Genomic DNA, 25414 nt, shown 5'->3' on the forward strand with positions numbered 1-25414 from the left:
AATCATCAGATGAAAGAAAAGGGTATCAAGAAGACACCAGGGTGTAGCTCAACTGAGTTGGATGGAGTGATAAATGGTTCATGAATCCATAATCAAAGGAGATTTATGGCAAACCAAAACTCTACTGGTTATGTGTTGAACACAGTAATGGGGAAGAAGCATCAATCTACCATAGTGAGAAGTTGGATATTGCGTTTGGGCATATTAGAACTTCACCTGGAATCACAATTAGGATATCTGAGAACCTCAGAGTTTGTTGCGACTGCGACACTGCAATGAAGGTGATGTCAGAAGTGTTTAATACAGATTGTTGCCTGAGATTGTAATCGTTTTCATCATCATCATTTCAATGAAGGGTTATGTTCTTGCAACGACTACTGGTAAGCTGTTTCTATGACTATGATAAAATGTTCTTGTAAATCATTGAGAAATGACTTATTTTACCCTATAGTAGCCAAAAATGCCAAAGAGGCTTGACACATTTGAAAAAGTTCAATCCTGTTTCAAGTATACATTTCATAAACACATAGGATGATCCACCATTTGATGTCTCACATCGAAGAAAGTTAGTCTATTTTTTGAACTAGTGACCATCTAGTTGAGGGTCTACTATGTTGTCCTGCATATGCTACTTCATGTTCTTAGGATTCAATGTCTTGTTGATTCATTTATAACCTCTTTTGGAATTTCAAGTGCCTGACAAAAGAATCCTCCTATCTTGAGCTCCCTCCTCACCTCTCTTCTCATTGAAGCCAATTCATGGTTGTATGAGTCATGGAGCTTCCAGGGTTTTAAAAAACGGATCAGAATTGGCGTAAATGGCTGATTCAACTCAGAATTGGAATCAATTGACACCGATTCCGATTAACCCAGATTCTTCACTTACTGAGTCTAATCAAGTGAAGCTGAGTTTGGCCGATTCTAGGACGATTAGGATTGGAATCGATGGAGACCGATCCAACCTTGGGAGCAACTCATGCATATTGGGTTTGAGCATGCTGTTTACAAGTATACTGTCTGTAGTTGGAGACTCATCAAGTTTTTAATACTTAGATCAGAATCGATTGAATCAACTGGGGCTGATTTTGGTTTAACCTGATTCTATGCATACTGAGTTAGATTGAGTCAGGGAGAATCCAGCTGATTTTGGGACGAGTCCGAATAGATGGAGACTGATTCTATACCTGGTTGTGACTTGTGAGTTTTAAAACTTTGATACCAATACAAGGTGGGGCACAAGTGTCATATAAGGGCTTGACAATAATACCTACTGTCTGCACACCGTCGATACTGATACTAATGTGACACAGATTGGGCCATATTGGGCCGATATCGGATGTAAATTAAAAAAAAAATCACTTTTTTGATTGATACTTTCAATTCGGATAGGTATCGAGTATTGGTGATATCGATACGTATCGGCTGATACGTCGATACTATACTGATATAACCATGATTAGGACTCCCTAAGTACAAATGTAACATACTTAAAAAACTTAGATAAACAATTCTAAGTACAAATGTAACATATGTAAAACTTAGATAAACAATTCATAATCTTTTAAATATGAAGAAAAAAATTATAGAGGACAGAAATGAAAAGTTAAATGACCGTTGATGATTGGAAAAATGGTTTTTTTTTTAATTTTATTTTTTCTTTTGGGCGGTGGATCCGGTTGTTGGCTATGGTTTTCCGTTGTCTCAAGGATTCAAAGAGACTTTTGGGACTTAAGTTTCCTCGAAGGCTCTGTCCGGTTGCAAAGGAAATGAAGGGAAGGGAAAACTATCGATGGTCAACACAATAGCAATGTGGGTCATTCTAATTTTTTAATTTTTTGGGTTATTTCCAAATGCCCTCTTGAAAATGGCTAAACTGACAATTGTTCTCTTGAACTTTCATTAATATCATGTGTACCTTTGTTTTTCAAACTAAGTATCACTATAGTCCCTGCCATTAGACAAAGACATTATAACATAACGGATCCTAGTTTTTGAATTTTGATGGACCATTCTGTCCCGAATAGGGTAAAATGACCAAAATGATCTTGAAAAAAAAAAAACAAAAAAACCTGCAACTCATCTTCCCCAAATCGTTTAGGGTTTTTAATCAAACCCTAAACGATTATTATTCTGAAAAAACAGAATCCACAAAAACCATTTATAAAAGATTAAGAAGTTTCTTACCTTAGAACTCTGGTTCTGCAATGTTCCATCTTCTTTGAGACTTCTTCTTCGAGCTCTGTAGGACTTCAAAAAAACTGATAGAAGAATAGAAAAACTATTCCTTTTCAACTTCCCAAGAAATTCTAATATTTTTTATTGCTCTGTAAATCCCCAAAAAAAGTTCCGTCCAAATAATCCTTCAGAGCTCGGGTGCCTCAAAAATCCGCTATGGTATACCCAATGGGCAATAACTAATGGTTAGCAGACAAGAGTACCTATCGAAGAAGGGTAGAGACTTAGAGAGTTTCTGTTATGGCATCTATAGGGTTTGAATTTGGCGATTATCGAGAATCCAGAGAGTGAGAGAGAGAAAGAATCCGAAGAAGGGAAGGTGTCGAGTTTTAATGGAGACAAAGCATAAAGGGGTGAAGGGTCCCCCACGGTGGAAATCTTTATCTTGAAAATTGCAAAAGAAAGGTTGAAACTTGAAAGCTGATACCAAATACGGTATTGGATTTTGGTGGTTGGTGGTGGTCTGCTAAATGCTAATGGCGGTGGCACGTTACGTTGGGGAGGACGGTTATAGGAATTAAATTGCTTTAACTTGGATGATAAGTACCATTGTTCAAGAACTCATCTTCCCCAAATCGTTAACTCATCTTCCCCAAATCGTTACCCAAAACGATTTGGGGAAAATAAGTTGTAGGTTTTTTTTTTTTTAGGTAAGGTTATTTTGGTCATTTTACCTTATCCAGGGGGCAGAATGATCCATCAAAGTTCAAAAATTGGGATCCGTTATGTTATAACGTCTCTGTCTAACGACAGGGACTATAATAGTACTTAGTTTGAAAAATAGGGGTGCATGTGAAAATAATGAAAGTTTAGAGGGATAACTATAAATTTGATCATTTTTAAGGGGTATTTGAAAATAATCCTAATTTTTTTTTGAGGAAAGTTTCATACACGATCGTGTAAGCATGCACGGTCGTGTACTCTCTCACAAAGAGTAGGAAAAATCATAAATCCTCACCTATTAATTAATGTCTTGAAAACTCAACCCTTTCACATACATGACTGGCCGTGTATGAAAACTTTTCCCTTTTTTTTTCAAAAAAAAATTCTTTTTTAAGGGGAGCAAGGGGAAGGTTCTTCACATTCTTGTAGGATTATTGATCTATTTTTCTTTTCTTGAGCTCGGCACTGTTGAATGTCACGTCCTGCACTGCACCATTAAGGAATTGAAGAGGATTTTTTTCTTTAATTATGTTAAGGTACAAGAGAGAGAGAGAGAGAGAGTTGACCTGAGTCATTCTTTGCCGACCCAAAGAAAAACTGGAATTTGAAGTCTCCAATAAACCATGGACGTCGTGGTCTCTAGGCAATAGGAATCCGTCTTTCAACGTAAGTAAATATTAAATAATGATTTTATATGTCATTACGAGTCAAAACGTGATAAGTTGTTTAAAGTTTCTTACCCAAAAAAAAAAAAGATAAGTTGTTTAAAGTTTTGACTCTTACCAAACGCTGGAAAAGGAGGGGCCTGGGGAAGGGGTTTGTGGTGAAGGGTTGATTAATTGAAGTCTTGATTCTTTAATGGATACATGCATCGACCATTTTTTGACCAATGAATAGATTAAGTTTAGAATCATTTTTCAAGTTTTATCACTAACCACTCTGCAGAACAATTAATTTTTTTGGTCATATCTTATCGAGGGCCTATATAGACTACAAGGGGTTGGCATCCCAACTCAAGGAAGGGCGGCCAGGAATGGGGGTGTGAAGGGGGGGGGGCGAAGGGAGTCGAAATATTGACCTTTCCCTGGACGTAGGCCAATGGTCTACTGCACTGGTAGCCACCACCATGCCAAGGGACGTTTCCCATGCAAAACAATTATAAATGTTCAGAAATTGTATCAAACGGTAACCGAGAAAAGAGAATAAGAGAAAAGAAAGCAAGAAAACGAGAGATTATATGTTTCAAACAAAAGCCTACCTCTATGGGAAAAGAGATAATTTGTTTTCTATATAATCTGTTTATCAACCTTACACCAATGTATATAAAGCACCTCACTGACCATGAAGAGATTGTCTCTTCACTGTAGTTGAAGGAAAATTTAGTCCTTTTAAAACATTTAAGAGCTAAGGGTAAAACCTAAACGATTTTGTTGTATGTGGGGAAGGAAGATTGTTTGGCATCTGATGGAGACGTGATATATAGAAATTAGAATTCAACAGAACCAAGACGACCCTCACCTTCCAAAGAATATGAAATGGAAAAGGAAATTAGTCAAGAACCCCATTATTACTTTAGTGCAGGGGATCTTTACGCATCTCTCTTGTATATATTGACACCTCCCACATCAAATTAATGGATGTATAGGAGGAAGAGATATCTTACAATTTGGATAAGTGGAAGTATGGCACACATATGATCAACAAAAGATAAAGTGTCAAGAAGAGAGAAAATGTAAGCACAATTTACACACCATCATTTTCTCATAATTAGAATATCTGGGCCGGAGATGGGCCTAGTGGGCCTTGATGATGCCTACTGGGGTGGTCACAGGGTGCATCCGTGCATAATATATTGGACTTTTGTGAGATGAGTCACCACAAAATCACATCGGGTCACGCTATCTTTTGAACGGTTGAGATTGCACAGACCACCCAATAGGGTATCTTACTTATCTTTGACCTTAGAAATATCATTTTAGAGTGAAATTCTACAAAGTGGGTAAGGGATAAGGGATCACTGTCATCCTCATTATAATCACAAAATAAAATAGAAGCCGGTGTCATATGAAAAAGAATAAAATTAAGCAGGACTAGTTAAACTTAGGACCACATCACTATCATTTACTCATTTTTAAGCATTTTGTGCCTATCAAAATTGATCGGTCCAGTCAATTTGAATTCGATTCTATTTTTAATCGATCGAAATGACTCGAAAATTGATTAAAATCGGTCAGATTTCGCCTGAACCCTAAAAACCCTATGTGGATAAACCGTTTTAAGATTCCAGGAATCGAGATCGGGCTTGGTTGATTCCAATTTTTTAAGAAGCTGAGAAATTGGCATTCCAAGAATACAAAACAAAGATAGCAAGCAAAGCCCACAATCCCATTTCATTCGCCCACTCCCATGTGCTTGGGCGCAGCCTGGGCTGCAACACAGAGGACAGCACCCCTATATATATATTAAAATAAAGGTTTTTGTAAATGTCTTTGTGTCCCAAATCAATTATTTCAGATTTCAGACTATTGAATGACGCTATAAAATGAGAGATTTCCTGGAAACAAATTAGCTAATTACTGAGTCAGAGAATATGCCTTGCCCGGTTGCCCCTGTTGGAGTGATGGTTCGTCTAGTCCTCATAATAATAATAATAGCCATAATAGAAGTTAGAAAAAACCAAACTACTTTATTTGAAGAGAAGCTTCTTGGAAGGCGGAGAAGGTGGAGTGTGGAAAAGGAAGAAATAGCGAGAGAAAGAGAGACAGAGGGAGAGTATGTTTTTCATCAGTCATCACCCAACACACGGTAGTAGTTGAGTTTTGGGAGACCAAGCTTTCAAGGAAGTGGAACGATTCCAGTCTGATTCTGATTCCAATTCCAATTCCAATTCCTTAAACCATAGGGGAGATAGACTAAGTCCAGTTCTCTTCCTTATTTTTTGGTGCAATTCAAAGGCCCACCAGCCATCAACCTCAACAGGACCCCACAAGGAGGCAATGAGGGGATCCACAAGGGGTCAAATATGGTACCCAAAGGCTCCACTTCTTGGAAAGCAATTAAATGTGGATTAGGTGTTGTTAAAGAGACTTGAACCATCGATCAAGTGCCTGACGTAGTTCTCCCAAGGGAGTAGCGAACCACTGACAGAAAGTCTCTATTCAATTGCTTTGAATCAATTGTATTCAAAACATTCTTAGTTTTAGCTTACACCAGTTCAACACTTCACCAAGTATCACCTTTTTTTTTTTTTAAATCTGTCTCTCTCTCTCTCTCTCTCTCTCTGGCCTTTTGGGACTGGGGTATCAAATGTCATAACCATTCTAACAACTTTTAAAGTCTTTAAACATACATATATGGTAGTGATTTTGCTCTACTATTCGTAAATGCTACTAATTTCTTATGGACATATTGGAGCTTTAATTAATACATGATGGGGTCAGACTTGTTGAGGTCTGATCAGTTAGTTATCTTCCTTAAAGAACTAACTAAACCCACAACAGACTCAACTAACTAAACCCACCAGTTGATCACTAAAGCACGCCCATCTGCTCTAAAATGCATATCAATGAAGAAGAAAACAAATGCATTAGGCCCATGACAACCATCTTCTTGGAAGGCCTGAATGGTTCTTCCTTCACCTTACCCTCTACAGAAATAGATCATCAAATAGAAAAACATCATAAAAAAAAAATAATACCCTTATCCTTCTTAGTTCTTTATGCTTCAAAAGGCCAAAAAGAATTTACCCCCCCCCCCCAAAAAAAATAGGCCAAAAAGAAAAGGTAAAAAAAAAACCTATAAAAGATACCCGAGAAGGTTTCCCACGAAACCAACGTGGGGTTCAGGGAAATTTTCAAATCACACCAATGGTGGTGTGGAAAATGATATCATCTATATGAGATCTATACGGTCAAAGTACAAGAGAGAAAACAATAAAGAACCCCATATGAGATCTAGCATTGTGTGCAGATTTTTTCCCCAAAAGACAGAAAAGGAAAAAAGAAAGAAGAAAATACCACCTTTTTTTAAAGTGGGAAAAATATTAATCCAGGGATCTTCTACATGTATAAAAAGAGTAGATAGCTTGCTTTGTGCGTACATACGGTTTATGATTAATCTATTATTTTCTTAAAAAAGTACCCACTATTATATAAAATTTTGGAAAGAAAAAAAAAAAAAAGATTGCAAGGTGTGTCCAATATAACTTAGGCCTATCCCCTTAACAAACATTATTATCCTCATTTGAACAAAAAATTGTATGTCATATTAAAAGGGCAAAAAAAATAAATTTTAATTTTAAAAGAATGACTATTCCCCTATCATGAAGTTGTTTTTAACATAATCGTTAATGCTTGCATTTTGTCCATTTCTTTTTTCTTTTTTTTTTTTTTTTATATTTCACTTCTTAGTTCTTACGGAATTTTGATATTATGTGTTTTTTGAAAATTTGCAAATCATATTAAACTTGAACTGTTCAGGTTTAAATTATTCTTGAATATGAAGTTGATATGTTCTTAACTTCACAAATAAGTTTATCAAATACATTTGTGGAACAAAGTATTTTTAACTATTTTGCATTTCCATTTCTACATGAACAATCTTGATCTTTCATTGAAAAAAAAGAAGATTATTTTTATTTAATTTTTATTTTCATAATTTTACGTCTTTCTATGTTTGATATGTGACATGCATAGAAAAACCAAGAACGGGCAAGTGGCATGAGTGTTTTAGGCATCAAATATCATTTATGTTATTATCAAAAGTTTCATTGTCTTGCACATTTTTCGATTATACTTGTGAAATTATAGGATTTATCCTCACTAAAAGAAAGTGTATCACACCAAAAAGGTAAAAAATTAAGTTTAAATAATTTGACACTTTAAGATTGTCAATGAGATTATGTCAATGACTAATTGATTTTAAAAAGCTTTATCTAACTTCTGATATTTCAGTATTTGGCATGCAACACACATTGCATATTTGCAGTTACATGGATTATGATTGTGTGGAAAATTTGATGCGTATCACTGTCAAAATATCACATGTAACTAACCACATCACTCATCCAAAAAGAAAAGTAAAAGAGAGCACGTACACTCAATACTCTTCTTCCTAAATTAGGCATTTTTTTGTATTATAAGCAAAATGCATCAATATGGAGGAAAATATTAGGTGCAGTTGTTAACATGTAATAATGTTTAATATTAGGGAAAAATATCTCTGTCTGGAAGTGTGGCTTACGCCAGCACTCCCATGTGTCTATCTCTCTCCTCCTTAAAATAAGGGGGCAGAGATGTCTTTTCACACGGGGAGGAGAGAGATAGACTCATGGGAGTGCTGGCGTAGGTCACACTCCCGCACAGAAAACTGCTTCCTTTAATATTAATGGGTTTTTTTTTGGATGGCATACATAGGAAAGTATCGATTGATGGGCTTGTGAGAGTTATCCTAATTCAGGCCCAATCTTTTTCATTAAAAAAAAATAAAAAATGGAGCATTGTTGGTGAGAGCAAATCAAATGACCTTAGTTCCAACCCTCCACATCATCAAAGCCCTAACAAAGTCGTAACTTATCTTTCCTATTTAATTAAAACTTTTAAAAAAAAAAAATAGAAGTTAAGATTCTCTAAAAGGAAATCTCACTCCCCAAAGATAAGAACACCTAAGAATTCTCAATTGTTAGGTAAAATGAGATTGTGTGTTTCAATTAATGATGGAAAATTTACTAATGTTTTGTTCTTGGAATGTTGATGAAAGATTACCCATCAGGCCATCAGTTAAGGTTGTATAGTTGTTAAATCTTATTTATGCTCTGTTTTTTTAATCTAATATGCATTATCTAATGCAGAACTGATTCTATTATTTTTTTCGGAGAAGAGAATGCCATCTAATCGTGCAATGCACTCCGTCTCTGCACCTTGATACATGGGTGCTTGAAATGATTGTCATACCCTCTTGAAACCCTGAAAATGACCATGGGTGTAATGGTCATTTTGCATCTAATATTAAGGTATAAGGTTGACGTGTCTGGTGGAGAGTTGGCTTTGATGATGTGACTACATCAACGGTAGAAGGCTGAAGCTAAAGATCAATCGAGTTTATCTTGAGCCCTCTCCGACTTTTCTCTTAAAACCAAAGAAAGATATTTGGACTCATTCTGGTCAAACCAACAAAGCCGGGCTTCAATATTTAGGTTTTAATGTTGTTGGGACCGCGTTACTTCAAATTCCAAAACATTTAATCAGTCCAACGAACTTCTTAACTTTCCATATTTACCCAGTGAAGACCTGGTCCGAGTCCGACCCAAAGTTCAAACTTTCCAAGTTCCCGACCGAGCCAAGTTTGTACCAGAGTAGCAAAGATCTCATTTAAAGTCATTATTTGTACTGCCAAGGACGGAAGACTCGAAGACCAGTAACCTCCCTGTTCTATCTCTTTAAGGATGGATCTTAATAATAATCATTTATTAATTAATTAATTAAATAAAAGGGTGGAAAGGGAACAGAAAAATCAAGTGAGACTTTGAGAGAGATAACTGAAGTATTTGGGCCTTTGGGGTCTACGTCTACCCAGTCAATCGGGGCGTGTGGGCCAGGGTGAGTACTAAAATATCTAAAATACCCTTGTAATATTAAGATCAGGGCAGGAGATGTTTCTAATAGTTGTCTATAAAAACGCAGTTTCCGCTCTTCGTATTGTTGTACAACTGAAGCACTGCCATCCATTCCAGAGCAGCACTGCCTTCCTTCTCAACTTCTACACTTTAAAAAAAATAAAAAAAAAAAGGGAGAGAGAGTTAAAAAATCTACTGTTCCCTTTAAATTTAGTTCGAATTTTTAGGGTTTTATGTTGTTTTAGTTTTCTTTCTTTCTCTCTCTGTATCTGTGAGAGTTTTTTTGTATTTGCGAAAAAGCGAAAAAGTGTATCTGCGTTAAGGGGGAGAAAACACTAAACGGCTATAATTGCTGAAGAAAGACGATCGCCGAGGAGGAACAGGAACCCGAGATCGCTGCTCTGTTTTTGGGTTTTCTGCCCAGATTCTGCAGTGGGTTCTTGACCCTTTTACTTTGATTCGGATTTTGATCTGGTTTTCACTCTCTCTCTCTGGATTTACTGAGGAGGAGAGAAGGACGGAGAGACAGACGGGTTTTGGATTAAGCCTGTACACAGGCAGAAAACTTTCTCCTTTCTCTTTGATTTGGTGGTCATGATGCCTGAAGGAGGTTATTATTGCTCTAAGAAGACGGATGATATCTGTGATGATGTTTGTGGCCAGGTACTTGTTCTTCTCCTTTCTGTTTGCTAATAGAAGTTTTATTTCGCGTTTAGGATCCTCTTTTTTACCCTCTCCTCTTCTTTCCATTCTTTTGTTTTTCCCATTTTTTTTTTTGTGATTGTTTCCAAATTATTGTTTCATTTTTCAGTCAAATGGAAAATGAGTACCTCTTTCCTTCAATCGGTGTCTTCAATCGTCATATGAACCCTAACTCTGTCGATTAAAGGGTTTTATTGTCCGCCGTTCTATTATCTATTTCAAATTTTACTTGTGAATTTTTTGTGCCTGTGATTTTATGGAATTTCCCTTTCCATCGTTTTGAGATTTTATCCCTTTCAGAAAGAAACAATGTATATTAGGGTGATTTTGAAATTTAAAGCTGGGGATTTGAATCTTAAAGCTGTGGTTTTCTGATATGAGCATTTTACGCGTTTCCGTTTTCGTTGCGTAAAAAATCGAAATTGGCCGGTATTTCTCTCTTTCGTTTTCGTTGCAGAGCGCATGAAGCAGATTCATGCGAGAAGTTGACCCTATGGTGTAACTCTTTTTAGTTTTTGACGTTTATTTCAACCTATAAAAAAGAACACGAGTGATTGGTTATGGCTGCTCTGATTGTAGTTGCTTTTCTAGGGTTTTATCTGCTTTCGTCAATGGTCTATCGTCATTTTAGAGACGGTTTGCTTTCTTTTGGTTTGGAATACGTTTCTTCGTTCTGGGTAGCTGATAAAAAAAAACTTTGATTTTTAATTTGCAGAAAACTCGTGCTGCATTAAGCAGACTACGCTGCTGTATTCTACGAGGGTTGGATTTGAAGACCTTCATGCTTCTGTTAATCTTGGTTCCAACATGCGTCTTTGTTGGCTATTTGCATGGGCAGAAGATCACATACTTCCTACGGCCATTATGGGAATCTCCACCCAAAGCCTTCAATGACATCCCTCATTATTATCACGAGAATGTCTCAATGGAAAACCTCTGCAAACTTCACGGATGGGGAATTCGCGAGTCCCCCAGACGTGTATATGATGCGGTTCTGTTCAGCAACGAGGTAGATATGCTTACAATTAGATGGAAGGAGCTGTACCCATACATCACACAGTTTGTTCTGCTAGAATCGAATTCAACCTTCACTGGCTTGCCAAAGCCTCTCGTTTTTGCAAGCCACCGAGATCAGTTCAAATTTGTTGAGCCTCGGCTAACCTATGGGACCATTGGAGGGAGATCAAGGAGAGGGGAGAACCCTTTTATTGAGGAAGCATACCAGCGAGTGGCACTTGATCAGTTGCTCTTCAGAGTGGCTGGTATATCTGATGATGACTTGTTGATAATGTCAGATGTTGATGAGATACCAAGCGGCCATACAATCAATCTCTTGAGATGGTGTGATGAAATCCCTTCTATCCTTCATCTTCGATTGAAGAACTATTTGTATTCATTCGAATTTCTCCTTGATAATAAGAGTTGGAGAGCTTCAGTCCACAGGTATCAAACTGGCAAGACAAGGTATGCACATTATCGTCAGACCGATGATATCTTGGCAGATGCTGGGTGGCATTGCAGCTTTTGCTTCCGCCGTATCAGTGATTTCATATTTAAGATGAAAGCTTACAGCCATTTTGATCGAGTGAGGTTTTCTCATTACCTAAATCCGAATAGGGTTCAGGATGTAATCTGCAAAGGGGCAGACCTGTTCGACATGCTCCCTGAGGAGTACACATTCAAGGAGATCATCGGAAAATTGGGGCCGATACCATCTTCTCATTCAGCAGTTCATCTTCCTGCATATCTTTTGAACAATGCAGATAAATATAAATTTCTCTTGCCTGGCAACTGCAAAAGAGAAAGTGGCTAAGTTTCTCAGTGAGGTTTTAGGTTCTACATTGTAAAGTTTAAAGTGCAGCTCTTTTGACACCTCAGGAGGGGTTCTGTGGGGCAACTGATGACTGGTCTGGCATGAGATTGAAAGTACAATGTATCCATCATTCTTTAGGGAGAAGTTAGGAGTGGGGGGGGGGGATTGGAGTAGTTGGATATCTTGGGTGAAACATTGTATATTTCCTCCCTTTTTTTTCCCCTAGTGTTGGGTTTCATCCAATTAAAGAGGCGATGTGGATAGATCTCATATCGCTTCTTGTTGGTATGACTTGATCCCCCTAATGCAGAACAGATAGTGACATTTCCCGAGCTTTTGTTGCTGGGAATTTTGTTTTTCTTTAGACTAATTTATTCATATATTCTTACAACTTGTGTTCTTTTGAACTTTTTGATTTTTACCATCTGATGCTTTTGAATCTCTACTTCATGATAATGATGATTCTATTCTTTCTCGGTTCCATTCTGAAGATTGTGAGAAGGCTGTTATGAACATTGTTTGGTTTTGGCAATCTTTCCATGTCAGTAGCAGTCTAAGAAAGCTCCTCAACAATGAAATAAGATGGTTGAATGTGTCTCTGTCCTGGTGTTACCTTCACAATCACATATTTATCCTGTCAGGAATTGGGATTGTTATTATCTTGTGTATTTGCAGGTCATCAATCACTATGTTTCTTTCCCTTGCCATTGTCATACTGCAAAGTTATGGGTTGATTTGCATATATAAAATTCTCTTCAAAATTGTTTTGAGGTTGGCAACTTGGCATTGGCAGAGGTCTAGAATTCTGACTGAGAAGTCAACATGTGTAATGAAATTTACATTACTAGCAGGCTTATCAGAGTAATAATCTGTGAGAAGTCAGAGAACTGAGTCAGAATCAATTCTTACTGAGTCACAACAGTGAAGGTGTGTGGATACTGAGTTTTGTCTTCAAGGAAGAAAGTTTTCTCTTCACCCATAGAGAAGGAAGAAAAAAAGAATGGGTGGGAGTAAAGCGTGTTGGTTTCGTCAAACACATGGTTTCCATTCTTCCTTTTCTGATGATGTATCTTGTGGTGGTAGTGCCACTGTGGCTGTTTGTGTGTGGGTCAATGTCAATGATATGACATGATCTTCCCTATCTCTATTAAACACCTCTTTTATGTATTTCTGTCTTTTACTGGTTCGCCATTTGAGTCTTATTAGATGGCCTCACAGTCTCATGGAAAGAGAGTGGGCGATAGTTGAGGCTTGAGAGGGAGAGAGGGAGAGAGGGAGAGAGAGAATCGGATGAGTATATGCCTTAAAAGAGTCCCCCCTTTGCCTGGTCAGATCTTAATATATTTCTTAGAAAGTAGGAACTGTTTTTGTTTTTGATGAAGAAAGGAACTGGTCCGGTTCCAAGGAATCTGATGCCACTCATTGGGTTGTTCTACCATATTTAACATAAAGAAAAATAATCTTAATTATATTTTTCTACTTTCTGTCATAAGATCATTGGTGAGGCTATTGTGTCAGATGCAGAACATGGGCATCAATTGGGATGATACGGTGGTGGGAGTGGTAGGTACTTAAAAATTTTTAAACCAAAAAAGTTTAACAAGCTTTGGAGGGTGGGTGGGGTTAGGGACTTTAGGGTTAGGGTTTTAAAACAAGGAATTGGGATCTTAATTGGGTCCAGCCGATTCAGATCCGATTCTGTTCTGGATTTATCCGAATTGATAGGGAATCAGCTGGAATCGGTCCAGTTCCGCCTGAACCCTAGAAACCCCCCTCCTTTGAGTTACACTCGCACACTCCAAATCGGCAAGAATCGGGATCGGATGTGGTATTTCAACTTTTGAATCCCTGGGTTGGGGGGAGGGGGAACATGGAAAATTATCACCGCCAATTCGTTGGTACCTCCAATTCCTCTTATAGGGGGGAGTGGACTCTACCTTGGGCAGTGTTTTCGGGCAGTGGGTAGGATGATCATTCTTGCCCCCAAGTGAGGAATTGGAGGAATTGAAGGGGGCAGCGAATTAGAGGGGATAAAGATTCAGGGGAACATGGTTTCAAAACATGGTATTGGTATCAGTTGGTGCCGATTCTGTGTTTTGACCGATACCCGATACAGGATTGGTATCAAGGGAAAAATGGTCCAAATTTACTTACAATCAAAATTAAAAATATGCGATTCAGCCTAATAAGGGCAATCCATATTGGTATCAATATCAGACGAGAGTATGAGACCGATACCTTGATTTAAAACCTACCAGATAATTAGATAAGTAATTAGCAAAAGTGGAAAAATGGAAGCAGGTACAGCTAAAAGACTCTGGTGTCGTGTTATAAGGGATTGTTGGCCACTCATATGATAAGCTCATGACTAATTGAATATTTTAAATTATGCAAAAAGGAAAAGAGAACGTCACCCAGTCGTGTCAGTCATACCGTCCTGCACCTTGACACAGAGACGTGCAAAATGATCGTCATACTCTTTGGAATCCTAGAAATGATCAAGGGTGGAGCGGCCAATTTGCACGCTCCTATGTCAAGGCACTGGGGCAGCGTTTCTGGGGTGACCGAGTGACGTTCCTTCTCCCTACAAACAATTAGGGAAAAGGTTCTTGAGCGGAACATGAAAGCGAAAGATACAGAAATATCATCTCTTTTCTTCTCACATAAAATAACCTCTTTGTCTTCTATAAATGAAATCAAAATCATTTTGTTGAGATCCTTGATGTGGTCCTTATGCTTGGAGAACCTTTTTTCCTAAAAAATATTATAGTTTGTTATTTTAATATAGAGAGAACGTTTTTCTTCATCGCACCATTTGAGGGTTCACAAACCTCTATAAAATTTTAATATATTTCTCAAAATACCTTTTCAATACCCCTCCACACGCATCTAAAATACAAGAGTGAATGAATGAATCACCATAACTTAAGGAAAACTCGGTCCTATTAATATTATAATTTTAGTCATAAAATAGTTCAAGGTACAGCCAGCCTACATATAGCATTCAAACTTTGGTATATTAAAGTGTAATTATTAATCTAATACAATCTTCTAATTATCTGATTAAATGAATAGAAGAAAGAAGGTGGACAAGTGTGAAAGAAGAGGTGGAAGTACTAGCATGTGGGTGTGTATGGTGGACATTTGCGAATCTTTTTTATTAATTATAATAATATAATGGAGATTGGGAGGCGAGAAAGGCCTTTTTTTATTTATTAAATGTTGATATAATGGGCCCAAATGCCAAATGGGTCGCATTCTATTATGGGTTATATATATCTATCGTACATGTGGAGTCGTGGACGTCACGACTTGACTTGGTAGAGCAGGAGGAGGAGGATGGACGGATATGTCCCATTAATGGTTTGGGAAATGCGAATAAATGATTCCCTAGAATACGACTGAGCATGTTGTCATCACGTGTTTACAACTTTAGAAGACTTCACCGATCATCGTGTGGGAAGACCGACCGCCTCTAACCCCTATTAAATCTAATTTCTTTGGACTCTGGGAATCTGGATTGGATGTTTAGTAGGGCCCACCATATTAGTGATGTGGCCCCATGTAGAGTGGTCCAGGTAAGGTTTAAAGTATCATCTCCTATACGGCAAAAAAAAATCCTTTATAGTACGGGCAGTTTGGATCTAGATCTCAATACGTAGAAAATATGACAACCGATGGTATCGAGTTCAACAAGAAAGAAAAAAAAAAAAAAACTGGGTAAATTGAACTTGCACTGTTGGATTAAGCATGTTTCACGTGTCGAGCTCGATGATCATTGCTAGGCACTGTAAGATTCCCGAACTGTAGAGGATTTTAAGCTCTCATATATGCTATTACTAATCTATACGTATCCTATTTTCAAGGTATCAATAGAATATTTAAAAAAAATAATATTAATACATGTATGAAATCTCATCTTTTATATATAATCCATTGAATAAACTTGTGTCATGGTGATACTTTGTTCTTCTTTTTATACATTATATATTTTACATATTACTTAGTTATAGTGTTGTATGTTGCAAATTGTATTTTACATTTATCATAAGCATTTTCATTTGTTTTTTAACCATTTCCATACATATGTAGCATATCTTTTCATTTTACATTTTTTCAAAACAATACGATACTTTTCTTAAAATCACCCTTTTGATACGATACCCGATACCAATATTTTAAACCTTGGGTTCAAGTGGCCCTTGATTGGTGTAGGCTTTTGTTAGGGGGCAAGAAAAAGAAGGGGGAGAAGGGGCAAGGTGGCAAGACAACCCACATGAGTGTTTTAAGAATTGGGATCAGATTGATTCGGTTGGATTCGCCAAATTTTGAATTGGCCGAACCAATCCCAAACTAATCCCAATTTTGGCTCGGTTTGGTTGCTACGGATCGTATCTTTTTAGGAAAATATATGCCTTTCCCCTACAACTTTTTTTGTAAAATATATTTCATCTCCTCAAAAAATATTTGCATTTTCCTTGACCAAACGGAGGTTGATGACCCATACGTGTTTTGTAGGATTAGTCTTGCTGTCCCCTTCAATTCCTTCGATTCCTCACATGGGGGCGGAAATGATCACCCTAGCCCCTGCCAAAAAACACTGCCTAAGGTGGGATCCACTCCCCCTATTAGAGGAATTGGAAGTAATAATTATTCATTATTTTGGCTGACTTTAATCAATTTCTAACCGATCAAGACTGATTCCAATTCTGAGTTCCTATTAACAGAAAAAAGCTTTTCGACCGAAAATGCAACGAATCTAAAACCCAAGTTACATAGGCCCAATTCGATACCAGAAAAGAAGCTTAAGCTCCCACAAAATCGTTGTAAGTAATTTGCTAAAAGAGACCAAACAGTGGCAAGCAGCTCTGAATTGTCTTTGTGAACACCCTTGAACACCCAAGCCAAGGCATGAGAAAACCTCACCTGTAAAGTTCACCGGAAGCTTAAGGAAGGCATAATATGAATAGCCTTAGCCCTTAGGGCCTTATGCCCTCTGTATTGAGGAATAGGGAGCAGAGATGACCTGACTTTCAAAGGAGAAAATGAATGAATCCTTGGTCTTTTAGGTAGTGACTTTGGTTCAATGTAGTCTTGTCACGCTCAACAACTGAACTTGATGGGCCTCAATTGATGGAAAAAAAAAAAACCCCCATAATTCCTTGAGGTCATCTTGCGTTTATAATAAGTAGAAAAAAGAATAAATATAATAATAGTTTGATTCTTCTTCGCCATCCTAAATAAGGGGAGGAAAAATCCTTGGAAAAGACAAAAGGAAAGAAGATGAGATGGACAAACGGTGGGGATGGATGGATCCCTGCACAGCCGCATGGACCCCAAACCAAAGCTTACATATGCATCTAATGACTTAATCTAAGAGGCCTGGCCCCTGAGGCATATGGTTAACTACTATCATGAAATCGGCCTCCATAGTCCATACTTCAGAGGATGAAAGGTTTGAAGAGGTCTTGCCCTAATTTTATTTTATTTTTTTAATTTTGTAGGGTTGGGAGAGTGTGATGGTTTGTCATTGATCCATGCAGGTCCATTATCTCAAATGGGAAATTTCTCACTTAAAAGTCAAGTGTGGATAAAGTTTAAATGGTATATCTTTGATAGTTTATATGTAAGATCATTTTTATTTTTTTTTTGCAATCTTAGTCTGCAATTAAACCCATAGATAGTTCTATTATCGTTTTTGGAGATACGTCCAAAGGAGGAGAAAGTATATGATAATGTGATAAAAAGATGGATGTGTGTGATAATGTCTAACAACTCATCAGCCTAAATTATCATTTGGCAATATCTGTTTAAATTAAGACTTGTCATGTGAACAAGGAACCTAGAGATCCATCTGTTCACAAAATTTGAATCTCATCTTATATTCTAGATCGTAAATTTGAAATACTTTGCTCATGTCAATTCATCAATTAAATCACCCCCCCACACACACACACAAAAAATAATAATAATAAAAGAGTTTTATTCTCTCACCATCCAAATGGCCGAAAAATAAGAATATAACAGTGAAGGGCTTTCTAGATGAACAAATATGGGGAAGAGTAGTAATGCCGATAGATTTGTGGGTGTTTCCCTCACCTTTCTGTTTTTTTTTGTTTTTTTTGTTTTTTGTTTTTTGTTTGTTGTTTGGGGGGGGGGGGGGTTTGTTTTGGGATTGGTTGCATGGCCCCTGCACCAGTGTGGAGGCTATTGGAAGCGCCCACTCAGACATCCAACATTGGGGTGGGGTGGTCATTTTGCCACCCCCCCCCCTTTGTCTAGGTGTAGGGGCATGCAACCAAGTAGCATTTCTTTTTCTTTTTGTTTTTATCTCCCTCTTTTGCCCTTTAGACGCTAGAGGTAAGTAGTGGAGCCTGTATTTTCATTAAAAAGGAAAGAAGAATCCTACCAAATAGCATGGATCCTACGCCCCAACACAAGAGCACATAACACACAAAATTACCATCCCCTCCCGTAAAATAAAAACTCATCCATGTTGATACCTTTGGAGACTCTCGTTGGCCGCTGCACCTGATCTGCAGTTACCTCTTGCACAAAAAACAATTAGTTGGAGCCGTGCGTGTAATCTCTTCCCAGCCTGCCAAGCCCAGCCAAACCTGGCAATCGGCTGCTAACAAGTTTGGCCTGTCAGCCCAGTTGTTGAGTTGAACTAAGATATGGGCCCATGGCCCAGTACCAGTTGCCATGGGACACACACTTGTGCCTTAGAGAAGAGGTATTTATCAAATCGATTCAGTTCAAGATTTGATAAATATAAATCAAAATCAAATTGCTTGTTAATCGTTTCCAATTTTCCAGACCAAAGCCTCATTAATAATTGTTTTGATTTAATCCGGGCGGGGTGGGGCGGGGTGGGGCGGGGCGGGGCGGGGCAGGGGGGGGGGGGGGGGGGGAGGCAGAATTGTGTGTTGATAATTCAGACAAATCCCGCCAGATTAATAACAAAGTAATACCGTAATCTCTACTTTCTTGAAAGTACATTTTCCTCTTTCAATCACCTCCAGTAATGTATTAGAAAGAGAGACAAAATTGGTTGAATTCAGATGAGGACATTGCTCTTCTGTATCACTAAGCTAATCACTGTCCCATGTTTCATCCACCTGCTTTGTTGTTTTAATCCTTCTGTTGTTCCCATGCTGCCAATCATTGTTACTGGTATGGCCCTCCTCTTCATCACTCCTGCCCATAAAATTATCAGTATCCCCTGGAGCTATTGAATCATGTTCTTCTTCATCACCTGAGTCCCACAATTCATTTTCCGAGTCCCCAAACATATTCTCCGACCCAGAGTCCTCTCTGGCGTTCTTCCCACTTCTGCTGGCCCTAACATTCTTCTCAGAAGTATTTTTCTTGTCTCCCTCTCTCCTCTGCTGTTTCCCGTTCACTCTAGTTTGCCGCTTGAACTCCTTGTTATCTTCATCAGAATCAACTGCATTATCATCCGTATAACCTGCATCTCCCATACTATGAGAATCCCAGTCTTCATCACCTGATGCCTCGAGGGCCCCATCTTCATGATCATTATCATTTTTACGTACACCAACGTTCCTATGCCTACCACATGTATCATTCCGATCCCTTCCCCTCCCTGTGGTCTCATACTCTGAATCACCATTATATGATGATCGGCCTCTGTCACCCCAATCTTCTCTATTCCAGTACCTCATTCTACCCAACTCTTGTTTCTCTTTAGCTTCCTCTTCTTCCCATTCTTGATTTGCTGCATCCTCAATCTCAGCTATGAATCTATCAAGCTCCTCTTGGTCACTATCCTCAGAGGGCTTCTCTGGATCTTCCCGACTACCAAGTTCAACAGCTGGTTGTTTATCCCCATAGAAAACATAAGGACTGCTTTCCTTCTTATCAATGGCATTAAAGAATGTTGAGGCTACTCTCTGGATGCTGGCCATGGCAACTGGATCCTCAGGATTTACACCCATTCGGCGGAGCTGCTGCTCATACTTCTTAATATTTAGTTTCTGAGAGTCCAGTGCTTGCTCAAACCTGGCTTTGAATAATGCCTGCATGTTAAATAAAGATGAGTATGCTCATTAATTGGTTCATTATATGTAGCAATTCGCTAAAAATATTACCATTCACTTCTTTAGTCTTGTACCAACAACAAATATAAGGAACGATTCTCATCCCTAGTAATGTATTTGTCACTGGTTGACTGCCCTTGGGGATCTTTTCCAGATTTTTTTTTTTTTTTTTGGTAAATCTTTTCCAGAAATTGTCAGTAGGTTTTAGGGCTTGGTGGCATACTGCCAGCTAAACATACAATATGATAAACGCAAAGTTTATAGAGAGGGCCTCAGTAGACCCACCTTTCTTTTTGTAAGAGTATTGATGGGTATCAAATTCTTTGGCTGCCGATAGTTTCTTCCACGGAACATAATAATTGTTTTCACATCATGTATGTTAACTACAATACCGCCACTCAGCCGTGCAAGCATGGTTGCCATCTCTTTGATTTTTTCCTTGGGAAAATTATCACAACAGACTTGTACAGTCTCATGGAACTTCCAGTGGAGATGCATATTTTGGACAACACCACCAAAGACTCCCCTAACACCAACAGGAACATAATTTCTGTTTCTGAAGCCGATCTTTTTATATGCCTGAAGTTGCTCAGAAGTCAATAACTCAGGGTCATGTCGAGGGGGTGGTAATTCTGGCAGCTCATACTTCTTCAGCTTTTGCAGGAGCAATGCCACTTTCTTCTTGGCCTTCATGCATCATATACCATAGATAAAATCAGTTGATCTCATACAGAATGAAGTTACAGAATGGAACAATAAATATTCACCACATCAGGTCCAATGCATTATGTGCAAAATTAGGAAAAATAACAAAAAGGTTACAGTTCACAAACCAAATAGTGCTAAATGATTTACTGAAATCAGATTGAAAATATTAACAAGTAACAACTACAAAAACTTGAAATTATCCCTCTCGGCCCAACATGACTAGAGAAACACTTTAACTAAGAAAAAATGAAATATAAATAACAATTTCAGAATTATGATCTGGAATGAAACTCAAAAAGACTTAGATGTGCTAGAAATCCCTTTCCTAGATAAAGAGTAAACGTCCAAGTTTGCATCTAAGAAAGTTTGAAAGGATATGGGTTTTATGCATAAAATCAATTCAATTTAAAACCACCAAAATAAAACGTTACTTGTAGATTTATTCAGCTCATCTTGTGATAAGGTCAGAGTGCCACAGGTTCAAATTCTGGTATGGATATGTTAAGAAGAAGGAGAGTTTCAGTAAGTTATATTAGAAATAAAATACTAAATAAAAGAAACAAGAGGTTGTCTTCCTCAACTACATATTTTTGTACAACCCAGAACAACATAGTAATTAGTAATCCATATGATTTTGAGATGAATATGTTAAATATTTAAAATAAATAAGGTAAAAAAAGCTTCTGCTAATTTCTGCAGAGTAATGAGGATTGTGCCTGGTCTATGCTTTGTGCCTTTGACATAGTAGCATACACCATGGTTAGATGAGACATAAGCCTACAGTTACTGTTTACAAACTTCAGACACGAGGCAGATTTCTTACACCTCGTGACTCATGTTTAAGCCAATTCACTGTGCTGTAATGAGGATTATGCTATGCATTGAGCATTTGACGAGGCTTGGCTAGATGACACACAAAACTATAGTTTCTGACCAGAAGCTTAAGCCCAGAGGCAAATTCCTAGAACATGTGTTCAATCATACAACTGCCACCTTGAGGCTGATGACTTATCAGAACATTCCATGAGCTCAATACAGATCAATTGCTGAATAGGATATTCACCCAAAACAAAATTCATAAGTAACACACATTCAGGTTGATAGTCTATCTTTTTCCTATAATCCCATAACTTAATTTTTTAAGAGTAGAAGATGTATACACATGGTCCCCACAACAGTGTAAAACAACTCTCATTGGCAGATCCAGGAACCCACCAGAACAAGGAACTAAGAAAAGAAGCCAAAGATGGAGCACATACGATAAGATGAAGAAATCTCCATTTGCCAGAAATCTACCCTCCCTATGCATCCATAAAATGAAGTTTGATGACTCCTCTAACCTTCTACATCCTTTGCATGTAACAAAGAAAAAAACGGTGGACAGAAATAAAAGCTTGGTGTGGGAGATGATTTCATCTACCCTACCAGACCAGAAGAGACTCCAACCAGAGGTCATCTGATTCACTATACAAGGGAAAGAGAGCAATCCTCTCTTGACATTCATTTTACAGAAGGTATTGTACTCTTCTTCTCCCTTCCAACGTTACTTTTGATTTAATTCATCCATTTCTCTTAGGAAAGGAAGGAGTAATCATCCTTCTCTCTTAACGGTTGTCAATGCATAAAGTCTTCAAGCTTAAGGAATCCTTGTGCCATCAATCAAAGTAGGGAAGAGATGGAACCTGCAAGAAAATTTTTACAACCTCTAGTATGTCTACCAAAGGCTCTAAGACAGTACTGATTGTCACAATCGATCAAGTTGACAACACCATTCCACTTGAAGCACACATTAATAAGGTGAGTTTTCAGACCCTGTAAAAAAGACAACCATCACAGCTCTATATAAACTCCTTCTATGGAAGCATCTCCAGAAACATGGTCATTGTTCAATATCTCTGTCCACAATGTGAACCAACTTCCACATAATGAATGACTCCCTAGGAAACGTCGTGTTCAAATACTTCCAAGAAGTTCTCCATTTTCACTTGACAATTTCGGAAAAAATCTGGCTAGCACTTCTCCTATTGAAGCTTCAGGTTGAATTAGTGCTAGTCATGAGACCATTCAGTTCCTGTATAAAAGACAACTATCAGAGCTCTATATCAACTCCTATGAAAGCATCTCCAGAAACGTAGCTCTGCACTGCCCATGAGACTATTCAGTTCATCTATCTACCCATCAATTCACATCAAGCTAATGTGCCTGGAGCTGCAGATGGCATGACTCTTCTTTAGTTGCACAGCCATCGTCTGGCAGCTTGCTTTGATTAATTTTAACCCCAAGAAGCAAACAACAAGACTCAAGTACCCAACGCCCAAAAGTTCAGTTAGTCCTCAAGGAAGCAAAAACGGATCCGAGAAACGAACTTTGCAGTTACAAATGAAAGAAGTACGAAGGCAGTGGAGCTGGCTTATTCATACCGAAACAATCAAGCATCCAATACTGACGAATAAAGGACAAGTCGTAGAAGTACAAGAAGATCACACATTTTGGAGAGCGATAAGAAAAGGAAGAAAAGAATAGAGCACTTACTCTTCTAAGGTTGTAAATGAGCCTCTCCTCGTCGGTCATCAACTTCTTCCGCAACTTGGCCGCTCGCCTCCTCTCCCTAAGGGGTTTCCCAGCTTCATATCTCAGCCTCTTCTCGACCTTGCTTCGCATACTCCTCCCTGTCTTTACCGACATAGAGCGAGACCCAACAAAGCAACCCCACAGCGGGGAAGAGGATAAGAAGCAGTCTTTGCCTGCTAAACTCGATTGAACCGAGTTACCACTTGCAACAATTTTTGGGGTATCATTACTTACCAGCAAAACATCCCTGCTGATGTTCAACCAGACAAATTTAAGTTTCTAAGTATTTTTTTGAGAAGGGGGAGGGGGAGTGGCGAGTAATTAGAGCAAGCAATTTCAGAAATACCTGTTACTGTATGGGAGGAGAGAGGAGAGAGTTCTTAAGCGAAGCCTTTGAATATTCCTCGCCATCCACATGCTTCAACGTCAATGAAGCATTCGACACTGGTTTTTAAACTTATTAATAAATGACGAATGCCTTTGGGGAAACCCGTGAAAATCCAACCCACAAACAAGAAAAAACGGGGGAAATCGATGACAACGATCGCCAGGTAGTTGGGGCATCACTGGTGCCGGCCCTTAAACCCTCGATCCTTCGTAGGCATTGGAGAGTGGAGAAGAGAGGGTTTGCTTGATGCGTCTCTTTACCGTTCACATTTCACACAGAGGAAAATAAGAGAGTCAGTATGTGTATTGGTAATGAATGGAATGTCCAATCAGGGTTTAAAGGGTTTTTCTCACGATCGTTGTAACTAGGAAAACCCAACTGCAGCTGTAGATGATGAAATGTCTTCTCTGCTTCTACTTTCTAATCGATCTGAACTCTAATACTATCATACAGGCAGAGAAGATGAACTCCAATTACTTCTCTTACCCAATGATTTCAGAAATAGGGTTTAAAGGGTTCTTTTCACCATTTTTCCAACCCTTACATGTTGGGCCGGATTGGCCCAACTTCGGACAAGCCCAGCCCTGAAAGTTAGCCCTATTGGCCTGGTTTTATCTGTTTTTCACAAAAGGCTCCGTTTGTTTTGACATAAAATATTACCTGGAAAATTTTACATGTTGAAAAATATTTCAATGTTTGTTTCCATTGAAAAGCAAACATTCGAAAACTTTTTAACATGTAAAATTTTCCAACCGAAACAAGCAGAGCCTTGAAAAAAAATTAGTCAGTTATGGTCCTAGCCATTAGAGTAAATTTGAATTTTACAACTAGAACCAGACTGAACCGACTAACCGGTTAAAACTGATTTCAGGGTTTCTGTATGGGTGGTTTGGTTTTTCATTCTCTATTCACTTTCTTAGGCCAGGCATACATTCATGTTAATAATAAAGCCAATGATTCCGTAGGATTTCTTTTACAAAGATTTTTGTCTAATTTTTTTCTTAGAATTTGTATGGCCCAAAATATGGGCTAAACAATAATCTCCTTGAACAAAATTGACTGGTGTTTTGGTCTTTGGATAGATTAGGAACTGAAACTGATTTAGACTTGGACCAACTGGACCGGACCGATTAGTAATTGGTCCTGATGCTAAGGTATATGACTGATAAGTTAATCAGTCCAGGGTTACAGTCCTGACCCAAAAATGGTGGAATCAGACCCAGACTGATTAATTGAACCGGATCGATTGACACCCCTAAGATTCATGAGTCTCAAAATTACTAATAGGGTGATTCATTCATCTTTACTTTAGATGAACAAAATTGGTCAAGTTTAACCACTTAGGCAACCGAGGAACCTGCCCTTCCACTTTCCATTTACCCTTAAGTGGTTAAACTTTTGACCAATTGCTGACAATATAGTATGTGAACCTCAATGTGACACTAGATCAATCATATACATCGCAACTACATAAAGCCTGGACTGTGGTTTTTGAAAGGCCAACAGTGATATTTTTTTAGGCAAAATATGATTATGTGCAAATTTACCAGTCAGAAATTTTCTGTTTAAGCTCATTCTTTATATAAATATCCAAATGTAAGGCAATATGTACTAAATAAAATCACATCCAAATATCCAAATGAAGACAATATGTTCTA

At 38.1% G+C, this 25414-nt stretch overlaps 2 protein-coding genes and 1 long non-coding RNA gene across 5 annotated transcripts; 2 read left to right on the forward strand and 1 right to left on the reverse strand.

The window, feature by feature from the left end:
- Positions 1-1228: 1228 nt before the first annotated feature.
- LOC122654560 lies at positions 1229-12417 on the forward strand. The gene is made up of 3 exons (XR_006331932.1): positions 1229-1239; positions 8676-8680; positions 12278-12417. It is a non-coding gene; the product is annotated as an uncharacterized LOC122654560 (long non-coding RNA).
- Positions 9870-12417, forward strand: LOC122654559. Its single transcript, XM_043848692.1, has 2 exons — positions 9870-10174; positions 10929-12417. The coding sequence occupies exons 1-2, from the start codon at positions 10106-10108 to the stop codon at positions 12024-12026; spliced, it is 1167 nt and encodes a 388-aa protein (XP_043704627.1). The 5' UTR covers positions 9870-10105; the 3' UTR covers positions 12027-12417.
- Positions 12418-18994: 6577 nt separating this feature from the next.
- Positions 18995-24016, reverse strand: LOC122656179 (CRM-domain containing factor CFM9, mitochondrial). Of its 3 annotated transcripts, none has more exons than XM_043850640.1 (4): positions 23715-24016; positions 23330-23615; positions 20375-20776; positions 18995-20068 (listed from the first exon to the last, which is right to left on the reverse strand). In XM_043850640.1, exons 1-4 carry the CDS (start codon positions 23783-23785, stop codon positions 19121-19123), a joined length of 1707 nt encoding a protein of 568 aa, XP_043706575.1. In that variant the 5' UTR covers positions 23786-24016; the 3' UTR covers positions 18995-19120. The 3 variants fall into 3 exon arrangements, with proteins under 3 accessions (XP_043706575.1, XP_043706574.1, XP_043706573.1); XM_043850639.1 differs by having other exon boundaries at positions 23330-23618; XM_043850638.1 differs by having other exon boundaries at positions 23330-23624.
- Positions 24017-25414: the final 1398 nt, after the last annotated feature.

The sequence above is a fragment of the Telopea speciosissima genome, chromosome 3, assembly GCF_018873765.1.
Source record: "Telopea speciosissima isolate NSW1024214 ecotype Mountain lineage chromosome 3, Tspe_v1, whole genome shotgun sequence".
NCBI classification, from domain to species: domain Eukaryota; kingdom Viridiplantae; phylum Streptophyta; class Magnoliopsida; order Proteales; family Proteaceae; genus Telopea; species Telopea speciosissima.